Source organism: Pleuronectes platessa, chromosome 4 (genome assembly GCF_947347685.1).
Source record: "Pleuronectes platessa chromosome 4, fPlePla1.1, whole genome shotgun sequence".
NCBI classification, from domain to species: domain Eukaryota; kingdom Metazoa; phylum Chordata; class Actinopteri; order Pleuronectiformes; family Pleuronectidae; genus Pleuronectes; species Pleuronectes platessa.
The window spans coordinates 26,569,335-26,591,687 of record NC_070629.1 but is presented as its reverse complement, the minus strand read 5'-3'; the positions used below and the strand labels follow the sequence as shown (position 1 = coordinate 26,591,687).

General features: G+C 41.7%; 1 protein-coding gene and 2 pseudogenes across 1 annotated transcript; all 3 read right to left on the bottom strand.

Moving 5' to 3' along the window:
* Positions 1–13: 13 nt before the first annotated feature.
* LOC128437843 (tripartite motif-containing protein 16-like) lies at positions 14–5,148 on the bottom strand (annotated as a pseudogene).
* A 390-nt stretch (positions 5,149–5,538) lies between these two features.
* On the bottom strand, positions 5,539–7,249 carry LOC128437857 (gastrula zinc finger protein XlCGF49.1-like). Its single transcript, XM_053420150.1, has one exon. It carries the CDS (start codon positions 6,913–6,915, stop codon positions 6,106–6,108), a length of 810 nt encoding a protein of 269 aa, XP_053276125.1. The 5' UTR covers positions 6,916–7,249; the 3' UTR covers positions 5,539–6,105.
* A 7,160-nt stretch (positions 7,250–14,409) lies between these two features.
* LOC128437841 (tripartite motif-containing protein 16-like) lies at positions 14,410–18,898 on the bottom strand (annotated as a pseudogene).
* Positions 18,899–22,353: the final 3,455 nt, after the last annotated feature.

The window sequence follows — 22,353 nt, the reverse complement described above, 5'->3', positions numbered from 1 at the left end:
CTGCAAACATTAGTAATGACTGATTATAGCTGTTTATTGAACAAAGAAATAGGAAATTATATTCAGGAGCTTCATATCATCACCAGATGTCGGGATCCAACTGAGTTTCTCATTTCATGATTAGAAATACAACACATGTGATGAGAGCTGCAGGACAAACCCTCAGAGGGACTCGATCAGGACACTCTCCAATGGAACTGCTAGTTCAGATCAGGAAGATCTAAAAGAACAGAAACCTACACAGCAGCAGATCAATATGCCCGTTCACTAAATATGTAAATACAATGAGAACAAACATCCCATAACACTGATGCTCTGTAAATCCAGCGTGTAGTTGATCTGTTTGACATGTTGACGATCTGAGGTCATTGATCATTTCATCGGTAAAGTCTGTTCAGTGACTCTTGTTCAGTGAGTTCATGGAAACACACTCAGTTTGTTTCACCTCCATCTCACATGTGGAAAAGAAAAGAACAAATAATCAGCTTGTTGATGAGGACCAGGATCAACACAGGTTCTAAAACATCACACAACCTGATTTCTACATTGATTTAGAAAACAACAGAAACATCAGTTCTTTCAAACACATTCATGTCAGTGTAATTGTACATTTCTGTCTTTACAAAGTGAGAACTAAATATGTGTGATAAAGGAAGGTCACTGTTTGATTGACAGCTGATCTCTGTGCGGAGCACAAACGTCACCACGACGAACTTTGATCAACAAACATGGAGACAAAAGAAGTTAAAGATTTACACACAGAATCTAAATCACTGGTTTTACTGACTCGAGTCTATTTAAGTTTACAGAACTCAGTTGTGGATCCAGAATAAACATAAACTCCAGCATAGAGAGGCTGAGTGAATGTGGTCTGGACTCTGTGGAGGAGAGTCATGGTGTCAGAGACTCTGTAGAAGGACAGAACACCTGCACTGGGATCCAGGTACATTCCTACTCTGGAGGACACAGGACCTGATACTGGAGTCTTGATTCTGTTATAATAAAAGATATATCTGTTTCTATCACAATATAATGACCAAGATTTATCATTGAATCCAAATAAACATTCAACTGAGTTTCCTGCTCTGCTGATATTCTTGTATGTGACTGCTACACCAACTACTCCTCTCCCCCCAAACTCCACCTCCAAGTAACAACGTCCTACTCTCTCTACTCAGAACCTGAGGCTGATGAGTGAATCTGTCTGGATGATCAGAATAAGACTGTGCGTTACCCGTCCATGTTACTTTTCTGTTTCCCTCAGATAATAACAGATGTCCGTTTAGTGTGTTTGGATCCAGTGTGATTTCCTGTGAATATCTTAAGAAGTCAGCTCTGGTCTCTGGCTCTGGTTGTGGCAGTAAAACCTCCACTTGAGACACAATCTGTAAAATCCTTGTCTCTGTCTCACTCAGAATGTCCTGTAGTCGACCTCTGACCTTTGACACAGCTGCTGTCACGTCCTCAAAGTACCTCAGAGGACGGATCCTGAAGCTGGATGAGTATGTAGATTCACTGAGTGGTGGCAGTGAGGGGTAGTTGTGTAGAAACTGGTTGTGATCCTCTGTGTCTGAGAGCTGCTTCAGTTCATGGTCTTTCCTCTTCAGCTCAGTGATCTTCTGCTGCAGTCTCTCCTGAAGCTCTCTGACTCGACTCACTTCAGTTTGCTGCTGGGATCTGATCTGTTGCTTCACATCAGAGCTTCTTTTCTCCAGCAGACGGATCATCTCAGTGAAGATCTCCTCACTGTCCTCCACTGCTTTATCAGCAGAGCTATTGAAGGCCTTCTCTTCCTGTTGAAGCAGCTTCATGTCTTTCTCTGTGTCCTGGACTCTCTGCTGGATTGTTTGTCTCCTCAGCCCGAGATCTCTCTGCCTCTCGGTCCTTTCTGCTGCAGCTGACACTGTGTCGTGGTCTTTATGTTCCTCCACAGAGCAGTGATAACAGATACACTGCTGATCAGTGTGGCAGAACATCTTCATCACCTCGTCATGACGAGAGCAAATGTTCTCCTGGAGCTTCTCCAAGGGCTCCACCAGCTTGTGCTTCTTCAATGGAGCTGACTGAAGATGAGGCTGGAGGTGTTTTTCACAATAAGAGGCCAAACAAACCAAACAGAACTTGAGACTTCAGTTTTCTCCCATTGCAGACACCACAGGCCACATCTTCAGGTCCAGCATAGCAGTGATCAGCAAGAGCAGCTTGGAGTCCAGTCTTCTTCAGCTCCTCCAGTGAATCAGCTAACATGGTGCTTTTCTCCAGGACAGGCCTCAGTGTGAAGGTCTGTCTACACTGAGGGCAGCTGTAGCTTCCTCTCTCCTCCCCTTTGTCCCAGTGGGTGTTAATACAGCTCTTACAGAACCTGTGTCCACAGCCAATAGTCACCGGATCCTTCAGTAGATCCAGACAGATCGAACAGCAGAATCTTTCTCTGTCCAGTTGATTTTCTTGCTGCGCCATTTCAGCTGCTGCCAGAGACTGTAGAACAGATTCACTTCCTCTGAACAGAAACAGATCTCTGCTCCTCCCCCTCTCGTTCACTCCCTGCAGTGACTCAGCTCCCACAGTTCACATGTTGTTGTTCACTGGTTCTTACACTGACACACCTGTGAAGGGAGGAGACACAGACATATCCTGACTGGTTATTATTATTTTTCAGGCAAATGAATACGCTTTTTGAGGCTTAAACATGCTCAAATTCCTACCAAAATTTGCAGAAAATTTGAAAGTGGTGAAAATGTACGTATTGTGGTGTTCTTCTTTTTGCACTTAATTTTTTTTATGTGCAATCAGAAAACAGGAAGCCTGCTATTTTGCATTTAGTGGCAATTTTCCACACTTTTACTTTGAGGTACTTATACTTTTACTTGTTTCTCATCTATAACATTGATTTAATTTCTGTGTCTGTGGTTTTGCTGTTGCTGTGTGATCTTCAAATTGCTTTTGATTGTTCTTTTTGTTTGCCTTTTAACTGATTCCAATTGTTTGCCTTCAATTTTTCATCATGAACTTCTAAAGCACCTTGTAACAGTTTTTCAAAGAAGTTTTTACAAAATAAGTATTATTACTATAATTACTTGTATCAATATTCCTAAAGGTGCTACAAGCGTTTTACTAAATAAATAGTATTAATTGGTAATTTTGAGTAGTTAACAGCATACACAGTTATTTTAAGTGTTTGCAGGTTGCAGGTACAAACGCACTTGTATACATGAGTTGGATACCTGACAAGTAATATATTTTTGGAGCATCTCACATTAAGTAGTAAGTATATTTAATCATTTAATTATTTAAAGGTCATTCGAGTTTACGCTTTGCAAATAATGAATTTAGCACATTATGGGGGGGGGGGGGGGGAGGGGAGTTATGGGAACAAGATTATTTAGCAAAACAATATGTTTTCACTTTTTGGCAGTTTTGTGCAGGCATACAACTGGTTTAACTTATAAATGTGTATATATTTATTAATATCATTTTAATTATATTGTTGGCAGACTTGATAGAGTTGGGTTCTCCTGATTTGGTTCGGGGGCCGGAGACAAGGGGCTCTGCAGGTCGATGATATTCCCAAAGGGACATCGGCTTCTTCTTCTTCTTTCCAACAACATCAGGGTGCAGCACCGCCCTCTACTGTGTCGGCTGCTTCTAACACAACCTCCTGCTATACACTTCTCTTGACCTGCCACAGGTGGTTGTGGATGGTCAGGGCGTCCACGCTCACTGACACAGTCTTGGCAGAAAGGACGGTGAACTGCTTCCTGTTGGAGCTGTACTTGTACAGCTTGTCGATCATGTTCTTACTGATGCTCTCTGGTCCGGTGCCGGTCACCTTCTGGATCTCCTCTGTGTCTGGGTGGTACTTGTAGAGCGCTCGGAACTGACAGCCGGCGTCAGGAAACAGGATCATCAGGTGGTTGGACTCGCACTTCTCAAGCTCCTGGTAAACGTGGAGTAAGAAAATGGTGAATTAATCATTTTTTTGATAGACTCATTGATCAAATAGCTAGGTTTCCCCTACATTTTATGAAATACACATCAGTGAGTCCGTACCTCTAGGATCTGGTTCCTCTAGGGCTCGCCTCTGGAACCAGTATGTGGAATTGGAACCAGCAGTTGGAACTGGAACCAGCAGTTGGAATTGGAACCAGCAGTACCAGCAGTGAGAGATGGCATTGTGGATGATCTTCTTGTTTGACTTGGTGCTGGTCTCCTTGAACAGTTTGGGACCTGGAGGAGACACATCTCCCACAACACAATTTACTATACAACACATAACAACAGAGAAAAGAAGCAATCAGAGTATTATCAGAAGAGTGAAGAAACACAATCGGGGGGCTGCTGTAACAGGAACATGTAATATCAGCTGATAAACTTTGCACTCACCAGTGTATTCAGCATTTGAACCGTTGTGCCGGTGTCGTTCTGAAGTTCGATTTTTGTGACGAGGTCCTGGAGACCACTCTCCAGAGCCACAGCTTGAATGAAAAGAAGTCCAGGCCGAACAAGGATGAGATTTATCGTAAACAGAAATAAAGTAAAATTGTAAAATTGTAGAAAAGTCTTAAGCACAAGATTACAAATAAATAAAAGTTCCTCTGTGAGCAGCAGCTTACCGCTGAGAGCCTCGTTGGTCGCGGTGGAGGCCAGACACAGACTAAGTTTCCACTTATGAGACATGAACAAATAAATGCTGCATGCAACCAGATCCAACTGATGAGAGCGTGTTGTTTTTGAGTCTCATTATTCTGTTTCCTGCCTCCTCTCTGTTTGGATTCATTCCTCTGCTCTGATTCGCTGGAGGAAGATTTGGGGCTTGATTTTTGATTCGTCCATCTCACTGAGGTCAGGTCTTCTTGTCCTCATGTCCGTGTGGGCCTCTGCTCCTATATCTTCTATTTGATTTATTTCTTCTTCTTGTCAGAATTAGAAGGATGCTCCACTTTGTTTCCAGTCTTCATCACTTCATCAGAGAACTTCTCACTCTCATTTCCCTCCTCCTCCATTTGACATCTCGTTTCTCTCTTCTTTCCGACGCACACACACACACACGACCATTGCAGAGGAGAGTCGTCAGAAATAAAGTTGTTGAATGCACTGGAATTTGCAAAGTACCACACGCACCAGTTACTCCAGTACGTGAAGTGACATACGTCCTGTCACTGTGTCTCCCTGTTACTATGGGAATAACATAAGAATCAGCTGAGGCCCCACATTCGACTAAATGTGAAGTTTATATTAATATTTACAACTGAAACATTTAAGTTTGTATCAAACACATTAAATCATTGAAAGACAGGTGACTCAGTGACTTAGAAAATATATTTTTTCCAGACTCATGACCCTGAGTTATAGTTCATATTTATCGTGCAGCTGTGGCGCCATCTGTAGGTGTAGGTGGAATACCATAAACAATTACGTATGACAGTAAGTGCATGAACCCGTCAGATATGAGTAAAATTGATTAATATTACAGTAAAAACTGAATTGAATAACGTGATATATTTAACTTCAATCTTATGAAAGGAATCTTATAAAATATTTTGGTCAACTACTTTGAAAATCACTTTTATTTCACACTGATCATGACAAAAAAAAGAAACACACAATGCTGCCTCAACAGTTTCACTTCTATACAAACATATTTCCACAAATCAGAAATACAAAGTGACTCAGTGTAACAACTTTTTAATCGGATGAAGAAATTGTATTTCTATGAAACGTATGTTTCCGTCTGTTTTTAATCTTATTTTTCACTGTGACATTATTCCCTTATTACTTCTGTGAGAAGTTTTGAAACAATACTTTCCCCATTTCCATTTATGACTTGAAATTCTTTGTTGTTCCGCTGTAGAAAGCAGACCAGGACAAACCTGAACCAGCTCTGACGAGGAGCTTTATCAACAACGAAGGTTGTCCATGTCCAGCAGACACCTGTGTATTATACTGCCCCCTTCTGGTCATTCCAAAAAAAAGACTTAATTAAACCATTTCTCCATAAGTATCATGTTTATCTCTTTTTGTAGAAGCAGAACAAAGTTGCTGAGCCAAATTGTTTGTTTAGAAACACGTGAAAACAAGTTAACTGCTAGCTAGTGTGATGGAAATTCATCTTGAGATTTGAAGCTCGCCAGTGTGAGTTCTCTCGTGTGTCTTTAGGACATCTCCAGTTGTAAAACTTTTCCCACAGGTTTTGCAGGAAAAAAGTTTTGCGCCCGTGTGTGATCTCTCGTGTCCCTTCAGGATATTTCTCTGGCTAAAACGTCTCCCACAAGTTTTGCAAGTAAAAGGTTTCTCCCCTGTGTGCGTTCTCTCGTGTCCCTTCAGGATATTTCTCTGGCTAAAACTTCTCCCACAACTTTTGCAAGAAAAAGGCTTCTCCCCCGTGTGCGTTCTCTTGTGATCCTGAAGGGTGTTTCTCAGGCTAAAACTTTTCCCACAAGTTTTGCAAGTAAAAGGTTTCTCGCCTGTGTGCGTTCTCTCGTGTCCCTTCAGGGTATTTCTCTGGCTAAAACTTCTCCCACAAGTTTTGCAAGAAAAAGGCTTCTCCCCCGTGTGCGTTCTCTCGTGTCTCTGCAGGGTAGTTCTCAGGCTAAAACTTCTCCCACAAGTTTTGCAAGAAAAAGGTCTCTCGCCCGTGTGCGTTCTCTCGTGGACCTTCAAATTTGTGCTAGTTGTGAAACTTTTTTCACACCTTTCGCAAGAATGCAGGTTCTGACCTGTGTGGAGTCTCAAATGTGTTTTTAGTGATGACTTGTAACCAAATCTCATTCCACAGGTTTTGCAAAGATATGATTTCTCACCCGTGTGCACCTTCAGATGTCTATTTAATAATGACTTCCCCTTAAAGACTTTTCCACAAGTGTCGCACTCAAAAACCTTTTTACTCTTGCAGATATTCGGCACAATCTTTGACATGGTAGTGCTACATGCAAGGTTACTGGGACTTGTGCTCCCTTTTGCTCTTGTGATGACATGATGTCCCTTTTCTGATGCCTGCTCTGCATTACTAACTGATGTTGAGTTTCCATGCTGGCCTCCGTTGAGATCTTGGCTCTGAGCTGAGCTGTGGGAGAGGAGCTGGTGGTCACTTGGTTCTGGTTCACTGTGGTCACTTTCCTTGAAAACAGGATACAACAAAAGGTTATCTTGATCCTCCTGCTTCAGTACAAGCTGCTCTACTTCCAGACCGATGCAGTGCTCCTCCTCCTCTTTAATCTGTGGAGGTTCTGGCTCCTCTTGGTCCAGACTGGGGTTCCTCTCAAGGTTCCAGAGCTGCTGGTCAGCAGGAAACTCTTGTTGCTCTGGGAGCTCTAGAGGAGAAAATAGACCGACATATGTAAATGATAGATTAATGATAGTTATGACTGTTTGCAGTTTGGTGCAGATCCAAGCAAAAATCTAGATCGAGTGAATTTAAATGTGGTTTCAAAAGGAGACAGACCGATGCAGTGCTCCTCCTGCTGCTCCTTAATCTGTGGAGGTTCTGGCTCCTCTTGGTCTGGACTGGGGTTCCTCTCCAGCAGGTCAGCAGGAAACTCTTCCTTGATACAGACATGTCGCTGTGGGAGCTCTGGAGGAGACAATGGACAGAAGTCATGATAAAAGAGCCCATGTGTTTAGACTAGCAGGGATTATAAGTGTGGTGTATAGTTCGCTAACTCAGGTGATACAGACCTATTCTCTGCAGCTTTACTACAGGTTCCAAAGTTACATCCAGCAGTCTGCGATGACGACAGAGCTCATCCTCGTACTTTGCGACAGTCGCTTCAAAACATCCAAATATGTCTTCGGCAGCAGTGTGTAACCTCTCGTTGATAAACTGTCTTAAACTCTGGATTGTAGACATTTCCATTCGAACGCTTTAGCCAACTAACTTCTCCGAGAACGAAGCGAAGACCGAATACGGAAGATGGCGACTTGCTTCCCTTCTGCCGACAAGTGTTATAAACGAAACAAAACCACGTGTGTAGTAGAAGAGTTGATCCGAAAGCATTTAGCCGAGTAGCAACATGTTCTATTGGATGTTAGCATAGCAGGCTAACAACAGTACTTTTTCTTCTTTATATAATGACGGTTGGAAAACAGCGTCCGGGTGCATTACTGCCACCTTCTGGATGGAGTGTGTCTCGACACAGGTTCAGGATTAAAACATGAAATGCTCCTTGTAACTCCGACATCTATTAGAGATATAAAAACAGTCCTGTACTCTACTGAACTCCTCTGCAGCAGTTCTGTAATATTCAGCTCTGTCGAATTAATTTAAAGTGGATATTTAACTTCCTGTCTCCTTTGTTGATATCATTCTAAAACAAAGTATTCTACAGTGTTTCCATGTATCGTACTAGTTTCCAGTCAATCCAGCAGCACCAAGTTAAACACACTTATGAATGATAGTCCTCTAAATGTGTAAGATGTTTTTCATCAAGATCACCTGACCACATCTTTTCACCCAGTTTCATGTTGATGTCCAGGAGTTTTTTTGGATAATTTACAGACAAACACAGATTCAACGTGTGACAACATGAAATACATTGATCATCATATTTCAAGAAACTTTAATGAACTGCAAATGCATTGAAGTATTGAATACAAATAGTACAAAGACTAACCATTTACAGTGAGTAATTTAGGACTATGTACACATTAACAACATATTTTCTTCTTTGTAATGAAAGAGAAAAGAAAAAGGGAAGTCATCTGATAATCTGCCCCACATACTGTGTTCTTATACATATGGCATGGAGTCACGTGTGATTGATGACACCACTACCTTATAAAGGGGATGTTACCTCTATTCTAGGTCCTGAGGAAGATTTGTATGCGTTTCATTTAGCGGAGAATGTCTCAACTGTTATAGACTAATAAGACTCCACTGAACGTGGGATGTGTGCCAAAATCTCAATCCGGGACGAAAGTCCTGAAAATGACCACAACAGGTGACACTACTATCAAACTACAGGAGAATGGGACTTTTTTTTCCTTTATAGATATCCTCATCAATTTCTACAAGATTAATCTTCATATTAAGATAAATACTTTTTGTATTACACTTTGTATCAAAAATAAAATAAGCAAATTAGGCAAAATCTCAATAAATATGCGTACATATAAACTCTTGAAGCTACAGATTTTCTTAGGTGATCACAATGTTTACAGTGTAAGAATTCTGGTTGGATATTTCTAATTGTTTCTCTGTAGATGTCCTGTGTGTGTGTGTAATTATAAATACAATTGTATACAAACACAGGACTTGTTTTAAAGAAAGAAAACAAGCATTTAATTGATATACAGACATTTTATATCCAACCTTGCTATTATCAGTGGAATGTTAACTTATAGTGAAAAATACAAAACAGCAGGTTTATTCCATCTGTTACAAGGTAGCACTCCGGGTCCAGGTACTGGTAGGAGTCCAGGTATGGGAATGATGATGAGAGCTCATTCAGTAATATGATTTTACAACTATTGCCTCCCTTGCATTTGCAGTACTTGCAACAATGGATACCAGCTACCCGACAGGGACATCCATTCTTGTGTGCACACTTGCCACATGAGCAGGGATCTGGCAAACCTTCAAGTTTTGAGATTACAATCTCAGGGACTAATAAACTGCCCTTTCTTACAAAACCATAAGCATCTGCAGTTAAGATTGAGGTGGCGTCTGTAAAAGATGCTTGGACCCAAAGCTGCTGTTGGTAATAGGCTCTTTGTATATGTTTTCTTGCATTAGCTGAGGTGCAAGCAGTCCTCTCAAAGTCCATCTTGAGGACATTACTATCGAACGCAGCAATGCCCAGGTCGACAAATGTCTCCATGTCTGTTGATGGTTTGAGACATTTGACCAAGAATGTTTCCGCCATTTGTATTGCACTCTGTGTTAGCTGTGGACAGTTGCAATTGAGAATCAGAGAACAGTTGTCGGGTTTGCGTACAGTGTTCAAAGTTAAGTTGAATTTTTGCTGGTTGTATCACACCCAGTCAACGCATGTGGTGCTGGGAGGCACTGTGTGAACTCGTCTCCCAGCGCTTTGCAGATATCATGAAGTGGTAATATTGGTCTTTTCCCTCCTGAGTTGTGGATAAGCCAGAGGTCTTGGAGGACAAGACTTCTCCAATTGACTGTAATGTGGTATAAGAGGCACACAAAGACATCTGTGTCACCCAGAGCAGTGTCAGTGATGTAGATCCTGGACGGTGACTTCAAATGTCCTGCTTTTAAAGTTTAGGTTAATAAATAACTGGCAATTCCTGAATGTTGCTAGTTGAATGTAATAGGTAATAGTTGTAACCTTTTTTTTGGCCATTTTATTTATATCAAATCAGAATGCTTACACTCTTCTATGACCTTATAATCATGGTTGTTGTGAACATTGTGAACATTTCAGAAAATCTGTAGCTTCAAGGGCTTATGTACACATATAATGATATATCGCCTCATTTGCATACTTTAATATAAATTGAGACAAAGTGTAATACAAAAAGTATTTCTTTTAATATGACCATTAATCTGGTAGAAATTGATGAGGATATATATAAAGGGGGGGGGGGGGGGGGGGGGGATCCCATTCAGCTGTTGTGGTCATTTTCAGGACTTTCGTCCCGGATAGAGATTTTGGCACACATCCCACGTTGTTTAATGGGTTCATATTAGTCTATAACAGTTGACATATTGTCAGCTAAATGAAGCGTTTACTAATCTTCCCCAGGACCTAGACTACTCCCTCTCACTCCCTGTACCTGACGCTCACGGAGAGCAACCTGTTCTTACCAGTTCTTCAATAAACAACGCCACTAGATCGATGGCTAAAGAAACACACGTCTTTTTATCAGTTAGAACTATTATTCCTCTGTGCAGGTAGGCAGCAGGAATACGCCTACCTGATAACATTTAGACTAGCAGGGATTATAAATGTGGTGTATAGTTCGCTAACTCAGGTGATAAGGACCTATTCTCTGCAGCTTTACTACAGGTTTCAAAGTTACATCCAGCAGTCTGCGATGACGACCGATCTCATCCTCGTACTTTGCGACATTAATAAACAAAGATACATGGGTAAAAACATCACTTCCTTTGCAGATGTAAATATCAATGACAGTCATATGAAGAACAGAAACGTGGGTAATTCAGCAAATGTTGTTGACCATGTACTGCATCAAAGATATTGTGATGTCTCCTCAATGGGATATTTTCTACATTCAGTTACAGAGAGGCAGCTAATGCATATGTACACAATCTCTCTTGTGATGAACCTGTCTGTAGTTCAATGCTTTGTGAGGTTATTGAAGTCTGCTACTCGTCAGTGGTGATGGAACTTCATAAAGCATTGAACTACAACAAGGTTCATCACTATTTTTGTCACCCTGAAACATTTCCTGTGTTGTTTTCACTAACTGTTGTATCTCTAATTAATGAATAAATATCTAAGTAACAACTTCTTTGAAACACTTGAGCAAATCGAATCCCTCTCCTGTTGCCATGGTGTGGCTTCTCAACTGGATGTTTTCTCCTGTGGACTTTGTATAAACTGGCAAGTGAGAGCTCTTTACATCATTTTACAAAAAAATATCAGTTTTGCTATGTGTGGGTCATCAAATGTTTGGTTAGAAGGGATTTGATAACAAATCTTTCACCACAAGTTGTACATGGATACGACTCCTCACCTTTATGGCTTCTCATGTGAACTTTCAAGCTACATCCACGTGTAAAACTTTCCCCACAAATTTTGCAAGAAAAAGCTTTCTCCCCCGTGTGCGTTCTCTCGTGGACCTTTAGGGTTTTCCTCAGGCTAAAACTTCTCCCACAAGTTTTGCAAGAAAAAGGCTTCTCTCCCGTGTGCGTTCTCTCGTGATCCCGCAGGTTATTTCTCTGGCTAAAAATTCTCCCACAAGTTTTGCAAGAAAAAGGTTTCTTGCCCATGTGCGTTGTCTCGTGAATCTTCAATTTTGTGCTAGTTGTGAAACTTTTCTCACAACTTTCGCAAGAATACAGTTTCTCCCCTGTGTGGAGTCTCACATGTGTTTCTAGTGATGACTTGTAACCACATCTCATTCCACAGGTTTTGCAAAGATATGGTTTCTCACCTGTGTGCACCTTCAGATGTCTATTTAAGTCTGACTTCCACTTAAAGACTTTTCCACAAGTGTCACACTGGACAACCTTTTTACTCTTGCAGATATTCGGCACAATCTTTGACATGGTAGTGCTACATGTAAGGTTACTGGGACTTGTGCTCCCTTTTGCTCTTGTGATGACATGATTTCCCTTTTCTGATGCCGGCTCTGCATTACTAACTGATTTTGAGTTTCCATGCTGGCCTCCGTTGAGATCTTGGCACTGAGCTGAGCTGTGGGAGAGGAGCTGGTGGTCACTTGGTTCTGGTTCACTGTGGTCACTTTCCTTGAAAGTAGGATTCAACAAAAGGTTATCTTGATCCTCCTGCTTCAGTACGAGCTGCTCTACTTCCAGACCGATGCAGTGCTCCTCCTCCTCTTTAATCTGTGGAGGTTCTGGCTCCTCTTGGTCCAGACTGGGGTTCCTCTCAAGGTTCCAGAGCTGCTGGTCAGATGGAAACTCTTCCTCATTAAGACAATGTTGCTCTGGGAGCTCTAGAGGAGACAATAGACAGACGTATGTAAATTATAGATTAATGATAGTTATGAGTGTGTGTAATTTGGTGCAGATCTAAGCAGAAATCTAGATCGAGTGAATTTAAATGTGGTTTGAAAAGGAGACAGACCGATGCAGTGCTCCTCCTGCTGCTCCTTAATCTGTGGAGGTTCTGGCTCCTCTTGGTCTGGACTGGGGTTCCTCTCCAGCAGGTCAGCAGGAAACTCTTCCTTGATACAGACATGTCGCTGTGGGAGCTCTGGAGGAGACAATGGACAGAAGTCATGATAAAAGAGCCCATGTGTTTAGACTAGCAGGGATTATAAGTGTGGTGTATAGTTCGCTAACTCAGGTGATACAGACCTATTCTCTGCAGCTTTACTACAGGTTTCAAAGTTACATCCAGCAGTCTGCGCAGACGACCGATCTCATCCTCGTACTTTGCGACAGTCGCTTCAAAACATCCAAATATGTCTTCAGCAGCAGTGTGTAACCTCTCGTTGATAAACTGTCTTAAACTCTGGATTGTAGACATTTCCATTCGAACGCTTTAGCCAACTAACTTCTCCGAGAACGAAGCGAAGACCGAATACGGAAGATGGCGACTTGCTTTACTTCTGCCGACAAGTGTTATAAACGAAACAAAACCACGTGTTTAGTCGAAGAGTTGATCCGAAAGCATTTAACCGAGTAGCATCATGTTCGGTTGGATGTTAGCATAGCAGGCTAACAACAGTACTTCTTCTTCTTTTTATAATGACGGTTGGAAAACAGCTTCCGGGTGCATTACTGCCACCTTCTGGCGCAGAAGGCTCAGTTCTGCTGCCTTCGCCTCGACAAGATGAATTCACCTGCACGAAAACACGTTAACAGCACAAACCCACATCACTTAAAAACACACAGTGAAAAATATTGTTATAGGTTCGATTTATGAGTCCCATATTTAAAGTTTCTCATAATTCCCTGAACATTAGCTGGTATTTATCTCTAAGTTATAAGAAACACTGATGAATGTTGTTACAAATATAATTAAAAAAGCTGCAAACATTAGTAATGACTGATTATAGCTGTTAATTGAACAAAGAAATAGGAAATTATATTCAGGAGCTTCATATCATCACCAGATGTCGGGATCCAACTGAGTTTCTCATTTCATGATTAGAAATACAACACATGTGATGAGAGCTGCAGGACAAACCCTCAGAGGGACTCGATCAGGACACTCTCCAATGGAACTGCTAGTTCAGATCAGGAAGATCTAAAAGAACAGAAACCTACACAGCAGCAGATCAATATGCCCGTTCACTAAATATGTAAATACAATGAGAACAAACATCCCATAACACTGATGCTCTGTAAATCCAGCGTGTAGTTGATCTGTTTGACATGTTGACGATCTGAGGTCATTGATCATTTCATCGGTAAAGTCTGTTCAGTGACTCTTGTTCAGTGAGTTCATGGAAACACACTCAGTTTGTTTCACCTCCATCTCACATGTGGAAAAGAAAAGAACAAATAATCAGCTTGTTGATGAGGACCAGGATCAACACAGGTTCTAAAACATCACACAACCTGATTTCTACATTGATTTAGAAAACAACAGCAACATCAGTTCTTTCAAACACATTCATGTCAGTGTAATTGTACATTTCTGTCTTTACAAAGTGAGAACTAAATATGTGTGATAAAGGAAGGTCACTGTTTGATTGACAGCTGATCTCTGTGCGGAGCACAAACGTCACCACGACGAACTTTGATCAACAAACATGGAGACAAAAGAAGTTAAAGATTTACACACAGAATCTAAATCACTGGTTTTAATGACTCAAGTCTATTTAAGTTTACAGAACTCAGTTGTGGATCCAGAATAAACATAAACTCCAGCATAGAGAGGCTGAGTGAATGTGGTCTGGACTCTGTGGAGGAGAGTCATGGTGTCAGAGACTCTGTAGAAGGACAGAACACCTGCACTGGGATCCAGGTACATTCCTACTCTGGAGGACACAGGACCTGATACTGGAGTCTTGATTCTGTTATAATAAAAGATATATCTGTTTCTATCACAATATAATGACCAAGATTTATCATTGAATCCAAATAAACATTCAACTGAGTTTCCTGCTCTGCTGATATTCTTGTATGTGACTGCTACACCAACTACTCCTCTCCCCCCAAACTCCACCTCCAAGTAACAACGTCCTACTCTCTCTACTCAGAACCTGAGGCTGATGAGTGAATCTGTCTGGATGATCAGAATAAGACTGTGCGTTACCCGTCCATGTTACTTTTCTGTTTCCCTCAGATAATAACAGATGTCCGTTTAGTGTGTTTGGATCCAGTGTGATTTCCTGTGAATATCTTAAGAAGTCAGCTCTGGTCTCTGGCTCTGGTTGTGGCAGTAAAACCTCCACTTGAGACACAATCTGTAAAATCCTTGTCTCTGTCTCACTCAGAATGTCCTGTAGTCGACCTCTGACCTTTGACACAGCTGCTGTCACGTCCTCAAAGTACCTCAGAGGACGGATCCTGAAGCTGGATGAGTATGTAGATTCACTGAGTGGTGGCAGTGAGGGGTAGTTGTGTAGAAACTGGTTGTGATCCTCTGTGTCTGAGAGCTGCTTCAGTTCATGGTCTTTCCTCTTCAGCTCAGTGATCTTCTGCTGCAGTCTCTCCTGAAGCTCTCTGACTCGACTCACTTCAGTTTGCTGCTGGGATCTGATCTGTTGCTTCACATCAGAGCTTCTTTTCTCCAGCAGACGGATCATCTCAGTGAAGATCTCCTCACTGTCCTCCACTGCTTTATCAGCAGAGCTATTGAAGGCCTTCTCTTCCTGTTGAAGCAGCTTCATGTCTTTCTCTGTGTCCTGGACTCTCTGCTGGATTGTTTGTCTCCTCAGCCCGAGATCTCTCTGCCTCTCGGTCCTTTCTGCTGCAGCTGACACTGTGTCGTGGTCTTTATGTTCCTCCACAGAGCAGTGATAACAGATACACTGCTGATCAGTGTGGCAGAACATCTTCATCACCTCGTCATGACGAGAGCAGATGTTCTCCTGGAGCTTCTCCAAGGGCTCCACCAGCTTGTGCTTCTTCAATGGAGCTGACTGAAGATGAGGCTGGAGGTGTTTTTCACAATAAGAGGCCAAACAAACCAAACAGAACTTGAGACTTCAGTTTTCTCCCATTGCAGACACCACAGGCCACATCTTCAGGTCCAGCATAGCAGTGATCAGCAAGAGCAGCTTGGAGTCCAGTCTTCTTCAGCTCCTCCAGTGAATCAGCTAACATGGTGCTTTTCTCCAGGACAGGCCTCAGTGTGAAGGTCTGTCTACACTGAGGGCAGCTGTAGCTTCCTCTCTCCTCCCCTTTGTCCCAGTGGGTGTTAATACAGCTCTTACAGAACCTGTGTCCACAGCCAATAGTCACCGGATCCTTCAGTAGATCCAGACAGATCGAACAGCAGAATCTTTCTCTGTCCAGTTGATTTTCTTGCTGCGCCATTTCAGCTGCTGCCAGAGACTGTAGAACAGATTCACTTCCTCTGAACAGAAACAGATCTCTGCTCCTCCCCCTCTCGTTCACTCCCTGCAGTGACTCAGCTCCCACAGTTCACATGTTGTTGTTCACTGGTTCTTACACTGACACACCTGTGAAGGGAGGAGACACAGACATATCCTGACTGGTTATTATTATTTTTCAGGCAAATGAATACGCTTTTTGAGGCTTAAACATGCTCAAATTCCTACCAAAATTTGCAGAAAATTTGAAAGTGGTGAAAATGTACGTATTCTGGTGTTCTTCTTTTTGCACTTAATTTTTTTTATGTGCAATCAGAAAACAGGAAGCCTGCTATTTTGCATTTAGTGGCAATTTTCCACACTTTTACTTTGAGGTACTTATACTTTTACTTGTTTCTCATCTATAACATTGATTTAATTTCTGTGTCTGTGGTTTTGCTGTTGCTGTGTGATCTTCAAATTGCTTTTGATTGTTCTTTTTGTTTGCCTTTTAACTGATTCCAATTGTTTGCCTTCAATTTTTCATCATGAACTTCTAAAGCACCTTGTAACAGTTTTTCAAAGAAGTTTTTACAAAATAAGTATTATTACTATAATTACTTGTATCAATATTCCTAAAGGTGCTACAAGCGTTTTACTAAATAAATAGTATTAATTGGTAATTTTGAGTAGTTAACAGCATACACAGTTATTTTAAGTGTTTGCAGGTTGCAGGTACAAACGCACTTGTATACATGAGTTGGATACCTGACAAGTAATATATTTTTGGAGCATCTCACATTAAGTAGTAAGTATATTTAATCATTTAATTATTTAAAGGTCATTCGAGTTTACGCTTTGCAAATAATGAATTTAGCACATTATGGGGGGGGGGGGGGGGAGGGGAGTGGGTTATGGGAACAAGATTATTTAGCAAAACAATATGTTTTCACTTTTTGGCAGTTTTGTGCAGGCATACAACTGGTTTAACTTATAAATGTGTATATATTTATTAATATCATTTTAATTATATTGTTGGCAGACTTGATAGAGTTGGGTTCTCCTGATTTGGTTCGGGGGCCGGAGACAAGGGGCTCTGCAGGTCGATGATATTCCCAAAGGGACATCGGCTTCTTCTTCTTCTTTCCAACAACATCAGGGTGCAGCACCGCCCTCTACTGTGTCGGCTGCTTCTAACACAACCTCCTGCTATACACTTCTCTTGACCTCCCACAGGTGGTTGTGGATGGTCAGGGCGTCCACGCTCACTGACACAGTCTTGGCAGAAAGGACGGTGAACTGCTTCCTGTTGGAGCTGTACTTGTACAGCTTGTCGATCATGTTCTTACTGATGCTCTCTGGTCCGGTGCCGGTCACCTTCTGGATCTCCTCTGTGTCTGGGTGGTACTTGTAGAGCGCTCGGAACTGACAGCCGGCGTCAGGAAACAGGATCATCAGGTGGTTGGACTCGCACTTCTCAAGCTCCTGGTAAACGTGGAGGAAGAAAATGGTGAATTAATCATTTTTTTGATAGACTCATTGATCAAATAGCTAGGTTTCCCCTACATTTTATGAAATACACATCAGTGAGTCCGTACCTCTAGGATCTGGTTCCTCTAGGGCTCGCCTCTGGAACCAGTATGTGGAATTGGAACCAGCAGTTGGAACTGGAACCAGCAGTTGGAATTGGAACCAGCAGTACCAGCAGTGAGAGATGGCATTGTGGATGATCTTCTTGTTTGACTTGGTGCTGGTCTCCTTGAACAGTTTGGGACCTGGAGGAGACACATCTCCCACAACACAATTTACTATACAACACATAACAACAGAGAAAAGAAGCAATCAGAGTATTATCAGAAGAGTGAAGAAACACAATCGGGGGGCTGCTGTAAAAGGAACATGTGATATCAGCTGATAAACTTTGCACTCACCAGTGTATTCAGCATTTGAACCGTTGTGCCGGTGTCGTTCTGAAGTTCGATTTTTGTGACGAGGTCCTGGAGACCACTCTCCAGAGCCACAGCTGGAATGAAAGGAAGTCCAGGCCGAACAAGGATGAGATTTATCGTAAACAGAAATAAAATAAAATTGTAAAATTGTAGAAAAGTCTTTAGCACAAGATTACAAATAAATAAAAGTTCCTCTGTGAGCAGCAGCTTACCGCTGAGAGCCTCGTTGGTCGCGGTGGAGGCCAGACACAGACTAAGTTTCCACTTATGAGACATGAACAAATAAATGCTGCATGCAACCAGATCCAACTGATGAGAGCGTGTTGTTTTTGAGTCTCATTATTCTGTTTCCTGCCTCCTCTCTGTTTGGATTCATTCCTCTGCTCTGATTCGCTGGAGGAAGATTTGGGGCTTGATTTTTGATTCGTCCATCTCACTGAGGTCAGGTCTTCTTGTCCTCATGTCCGTGTGGGCCTCTGCTCCTATATCTTCTATTTGATTTATTTCTTCTTCTTGTCAGAATTAGAAGGATGCTCCACTTTGTTTCCAGTCTTCCTCACTTCATCAGAGAACTTCTCACTCTCATTTCCCTCCTCCTCCATTTGACATCTCGTTTCTCTCTTCTTTCCGACGCACACACACACACACGACCATTGCAGAGGAGAGTCGTCAGAAATAAAGTTGTTGAATGCACTGGAATTTGCAAAGTACCACACGCACCAGTTACTCCAGTACGTGAAGTGACAGACGTCCTGTCACTGTGTCTCCCTGTTACTATGGGAATAACAGAAGAATCAGCTGAGGCCCCACATTCGACTAAATGTGAAGTTTATATTAATATTTACAACTGAAACATTTAAGTCTGTATCAAAAACATTAAATCATTGAAAGACAGGTGACTCAGTGACTTAGAAAATATTTTTTTTCCAGACTCATGACCCTGAGTTATAGTTCATATTTATCGTGCAGCTGTGGCGCCATCTGTAGGTGGAATACCATAAACAATTACGTATGACAGTAAGTGCATGAACCCGTCAGATATGAGTAAAATTGATTAATATTACAGTAAAAACTGAATTGAATAACGTGATATATTTAACTTCAATCTTATGAAAGGAATCTTATAAAATATTTTGGTCAACTACTTTGAAAATCACTTTTATTTCACACTGATCATGACAAAAAAAGAAACACACAATGCTGCCACAACAGTTTCACTTCTATACAAACATATTTCCACAAATCAGAAATACAAAGTGACTCAGTGTAACAACTTTTTAATCGGATGAAGAAATTGTATTTCTATGAAACGTATGTTTCCGTCTGTTTTTAATCTTATTTTCACTGTGACATTATTCCCTTATTTCTTCTGTGAGAAGTTTTGAAACAATACTTATCCCATTTCCATTTATGACTTGAAATTCTTTGTTGTTCCGCTGTAGAAAGCAGACGAGGACAAACCTGAACCAGCTCTGACGAGGAACTTTATCAACAAGGAAGGTTGTCCATGTCCAGCAGACACCTGTGTATTATACTGCCCCCTTCTGGTCATTCCAAAAAAAAGGCTTAATTAAACCATTTCTCCATAGGTATCATGTTTATCTCTTTTTGTAGAAGCAGAACAAAGTTGCTGAGCCAAATTGTTTGTTTAGAAACACGTGAAAACAAGTTAACTGCTAGCTAGTGTGATGGAAATTCATCTTGAGATTTGAAGCTCGCCAGTGTGAGTTCTCTCGTGTGTCTTTAGGACATCTCCAGTTGTAAAACTTTTCCCACAAGTTTTGCAGGAAAAAAGTTTCGCGCCCGTGTGTGATCTCTCGTGGACATGCATGTAATTTACACGGGTAAAACTTTTCCCACAAGTTTTGCAAGTAAAAGGTTTCTCGCCTGTGTGTGTTCTCTCGTGTCTCTGCAGGGAATATCTCTGGATAAAACTTCTCCCACAAGTTTTGCAGGAAAAAGGTTTCCCGCCCGTGTGTGATCTCTCGTGGACATGCATGTAATTTACACGGGTAAAACTTTTCCCACAAGTTTTGCAAGTAAAAGGTTTCTCGCCTGTGTGCATTCTCTCGTGTCCCTTCAGGGTATTTCTCTGGCTAAAACGTCTCCCACAAGTTTTGCAAGTAAAAGGTTTCTCCCCTGTGTGCGTTCTCTCGTGTCCCTTCAGGATATTTCTCTGGCTAAAACTTCTCCCACAAGTTTTGCAAGAAAAAGGCTTCTCCCCCGTGTGCATTCTCTCGTGTCTCTGCAGGGTAGTTCTCAGGCTAAAACTTCTCCCACAAGTTTTGCAAGAAAAAGGTCTCTCGCCCGTGTGCGTTCTCTCGTGTTTCTTCAAATTTGTGCTAGTTGTGAAACTTTTTTCACACCTTTCGCAAGAATGCAGGTTCTGACCTGTGTGGAGTCTCAAATGTGTTTTTAGTGCTAACTTGTAACCAAATCTTTTTCCACAGGTTTTGCAAAGATATGATTTCTCACCCGTGTGCACCTTCAGATGTCTATTTAATAATGACTTCCCCTTAAAGACTTTTCCACAAGTGTCGCACTCAAAAACCTTTTTACTCTTGCAGATATTCAGCACAATCTTTGACATGGTAGTGCTACATGCAAGGTTACTGGGACTTGTGCTCCCTTTTGCTCTTGTGATGACATGATGTCCCTTTTCTGATGCCGGCTCTGCATTACCAACTGATGTTGAGTTTCCATGCTGGCCTCCGTTGAGATCTTGGCTCTGAGCTGAGCTGTGGGAGAGGAGCTGGTGGTCACTTGGTTCTGGTTCACTGTGGTCACTTTCCTTGAAAACAGGATTCAACAAAAGGTTATCTTGATCCTCCTGCTTCAGTACAAGCTGCTCTACTTCCAGACCGATGCAGTGCTCCTCCTCCTCTTTAATCTGTGGAGGTTCTGGCTCCTCTTGGTCCAGACTGGGGTTCCTCTCAAGGTTCCAGAGCTGCTGGTCAGCAGGAAGCTTTTCCTCATTAAGAAAGTGTTGCACTGGGAGCTCTGGAGGAGACGATAGACCGACATATGTAAATGATAGATTAATGATAGTTATGAGTGTTTGCAGTTTGGTGCAGATCCAAGCAAAAATCTAGATCGAGTGAATTTAAATGTGGTTTCAAAAGGAGACAGACATGCAGTGCTCCTCCTGCTGCTCCTTAATCTGTGGAGGCTCTGGCTCCTCTTGGTCTGGACTGGGGTTCCTCTCCAGCAGGTCAGCAGGAAACTCTTCCTTGATACAGACATGTCGCTGTGGGAGCTCTGGAGGAGACAATGGACAGAAGTCATGATAAAAGAGTCCATGTGTTTAGACTAGCAGGGATTATAAGTGTGGTGTATAGTTCACTAACTCAGGTGATACAGACCTATTCTCTGCAGCTTTATTACAGGTTTCAAAGTTACATCCAGCAGTCTGCGATGACGACCGATCTCATCCTCGTACTTTGCGACAGTCGCTTCAAAACATCCAAATATGTCTTCAGCAGCAGTGTGTAACCTCTCGTTGATAAACTGTCTTAAACTCTGGATTGTAGACATTTCCATTCGAACGCTTTAGCCAACTAACTTCTCCGAGAACGAAGCGAAGACCGAATACGGAAGATGGCGACTTGCTTTACTTCTGCCGACAAGTGTTATAAACGAAACAAAACCACGTGTGTAGTAGAAGAGTTGATCCGAAAGGATTTAGCCGAGTAGCATCATGTTCTATTGGATGTTAGCATAGCAGGCTAGCAACAGTACTTTTTCTTCTCTTAATAATGACCGTTGGAAAAAAGCTTCATTACAGTGCATTACTGCCACCTTCTGGATGGAGTGTTTCTCGACACAGATTCAGGAATAAAACATTAAATTCTCCTTGTAACGCCGGCATCAATTAGAGATATAAAAACAGTCCTGTACTCTACTGAACTCCTCTGCAGCAGTTCTGTAATATTCAGCTCTGTCTGATTAATTTGAAGTGGATATTTAACTTCCTGTCTTCTTTGTTGATATCATTCTAAAATAAAGTATTCTTCGGTGTCTCAATGTATCGTACTTTTTTCCATTTAATCCAGCAGCACCAAGTTACACACACTTATGAATGATAGTCCTCTAAATGTGTAACATGTTTTTCATCAAGATCACCTGACCACATCTTTTGAGCCAGTTTCATGTTGATGTCCAGGGGGTGGTTTTTCAAAAGTTTTAATCTGGATCAAACTGATCCAGATTTGGAAATCTCTTTTTCTGCTATCCAGGATCACGTAATCCATTTAATTTTTATGCTGGTTTTTCAAAGCAATGATGGATTGGATTACTCTGATCC

Coding starts and splice junctions, on each gene's coding strand:
- LOC128437857 (XM_053420150.1), bottom strand. CDS start 6,915: ATGTCAAAGATTGTGCCGAATATCTGCAAGAGTAAAAAGGTTTTTGAG.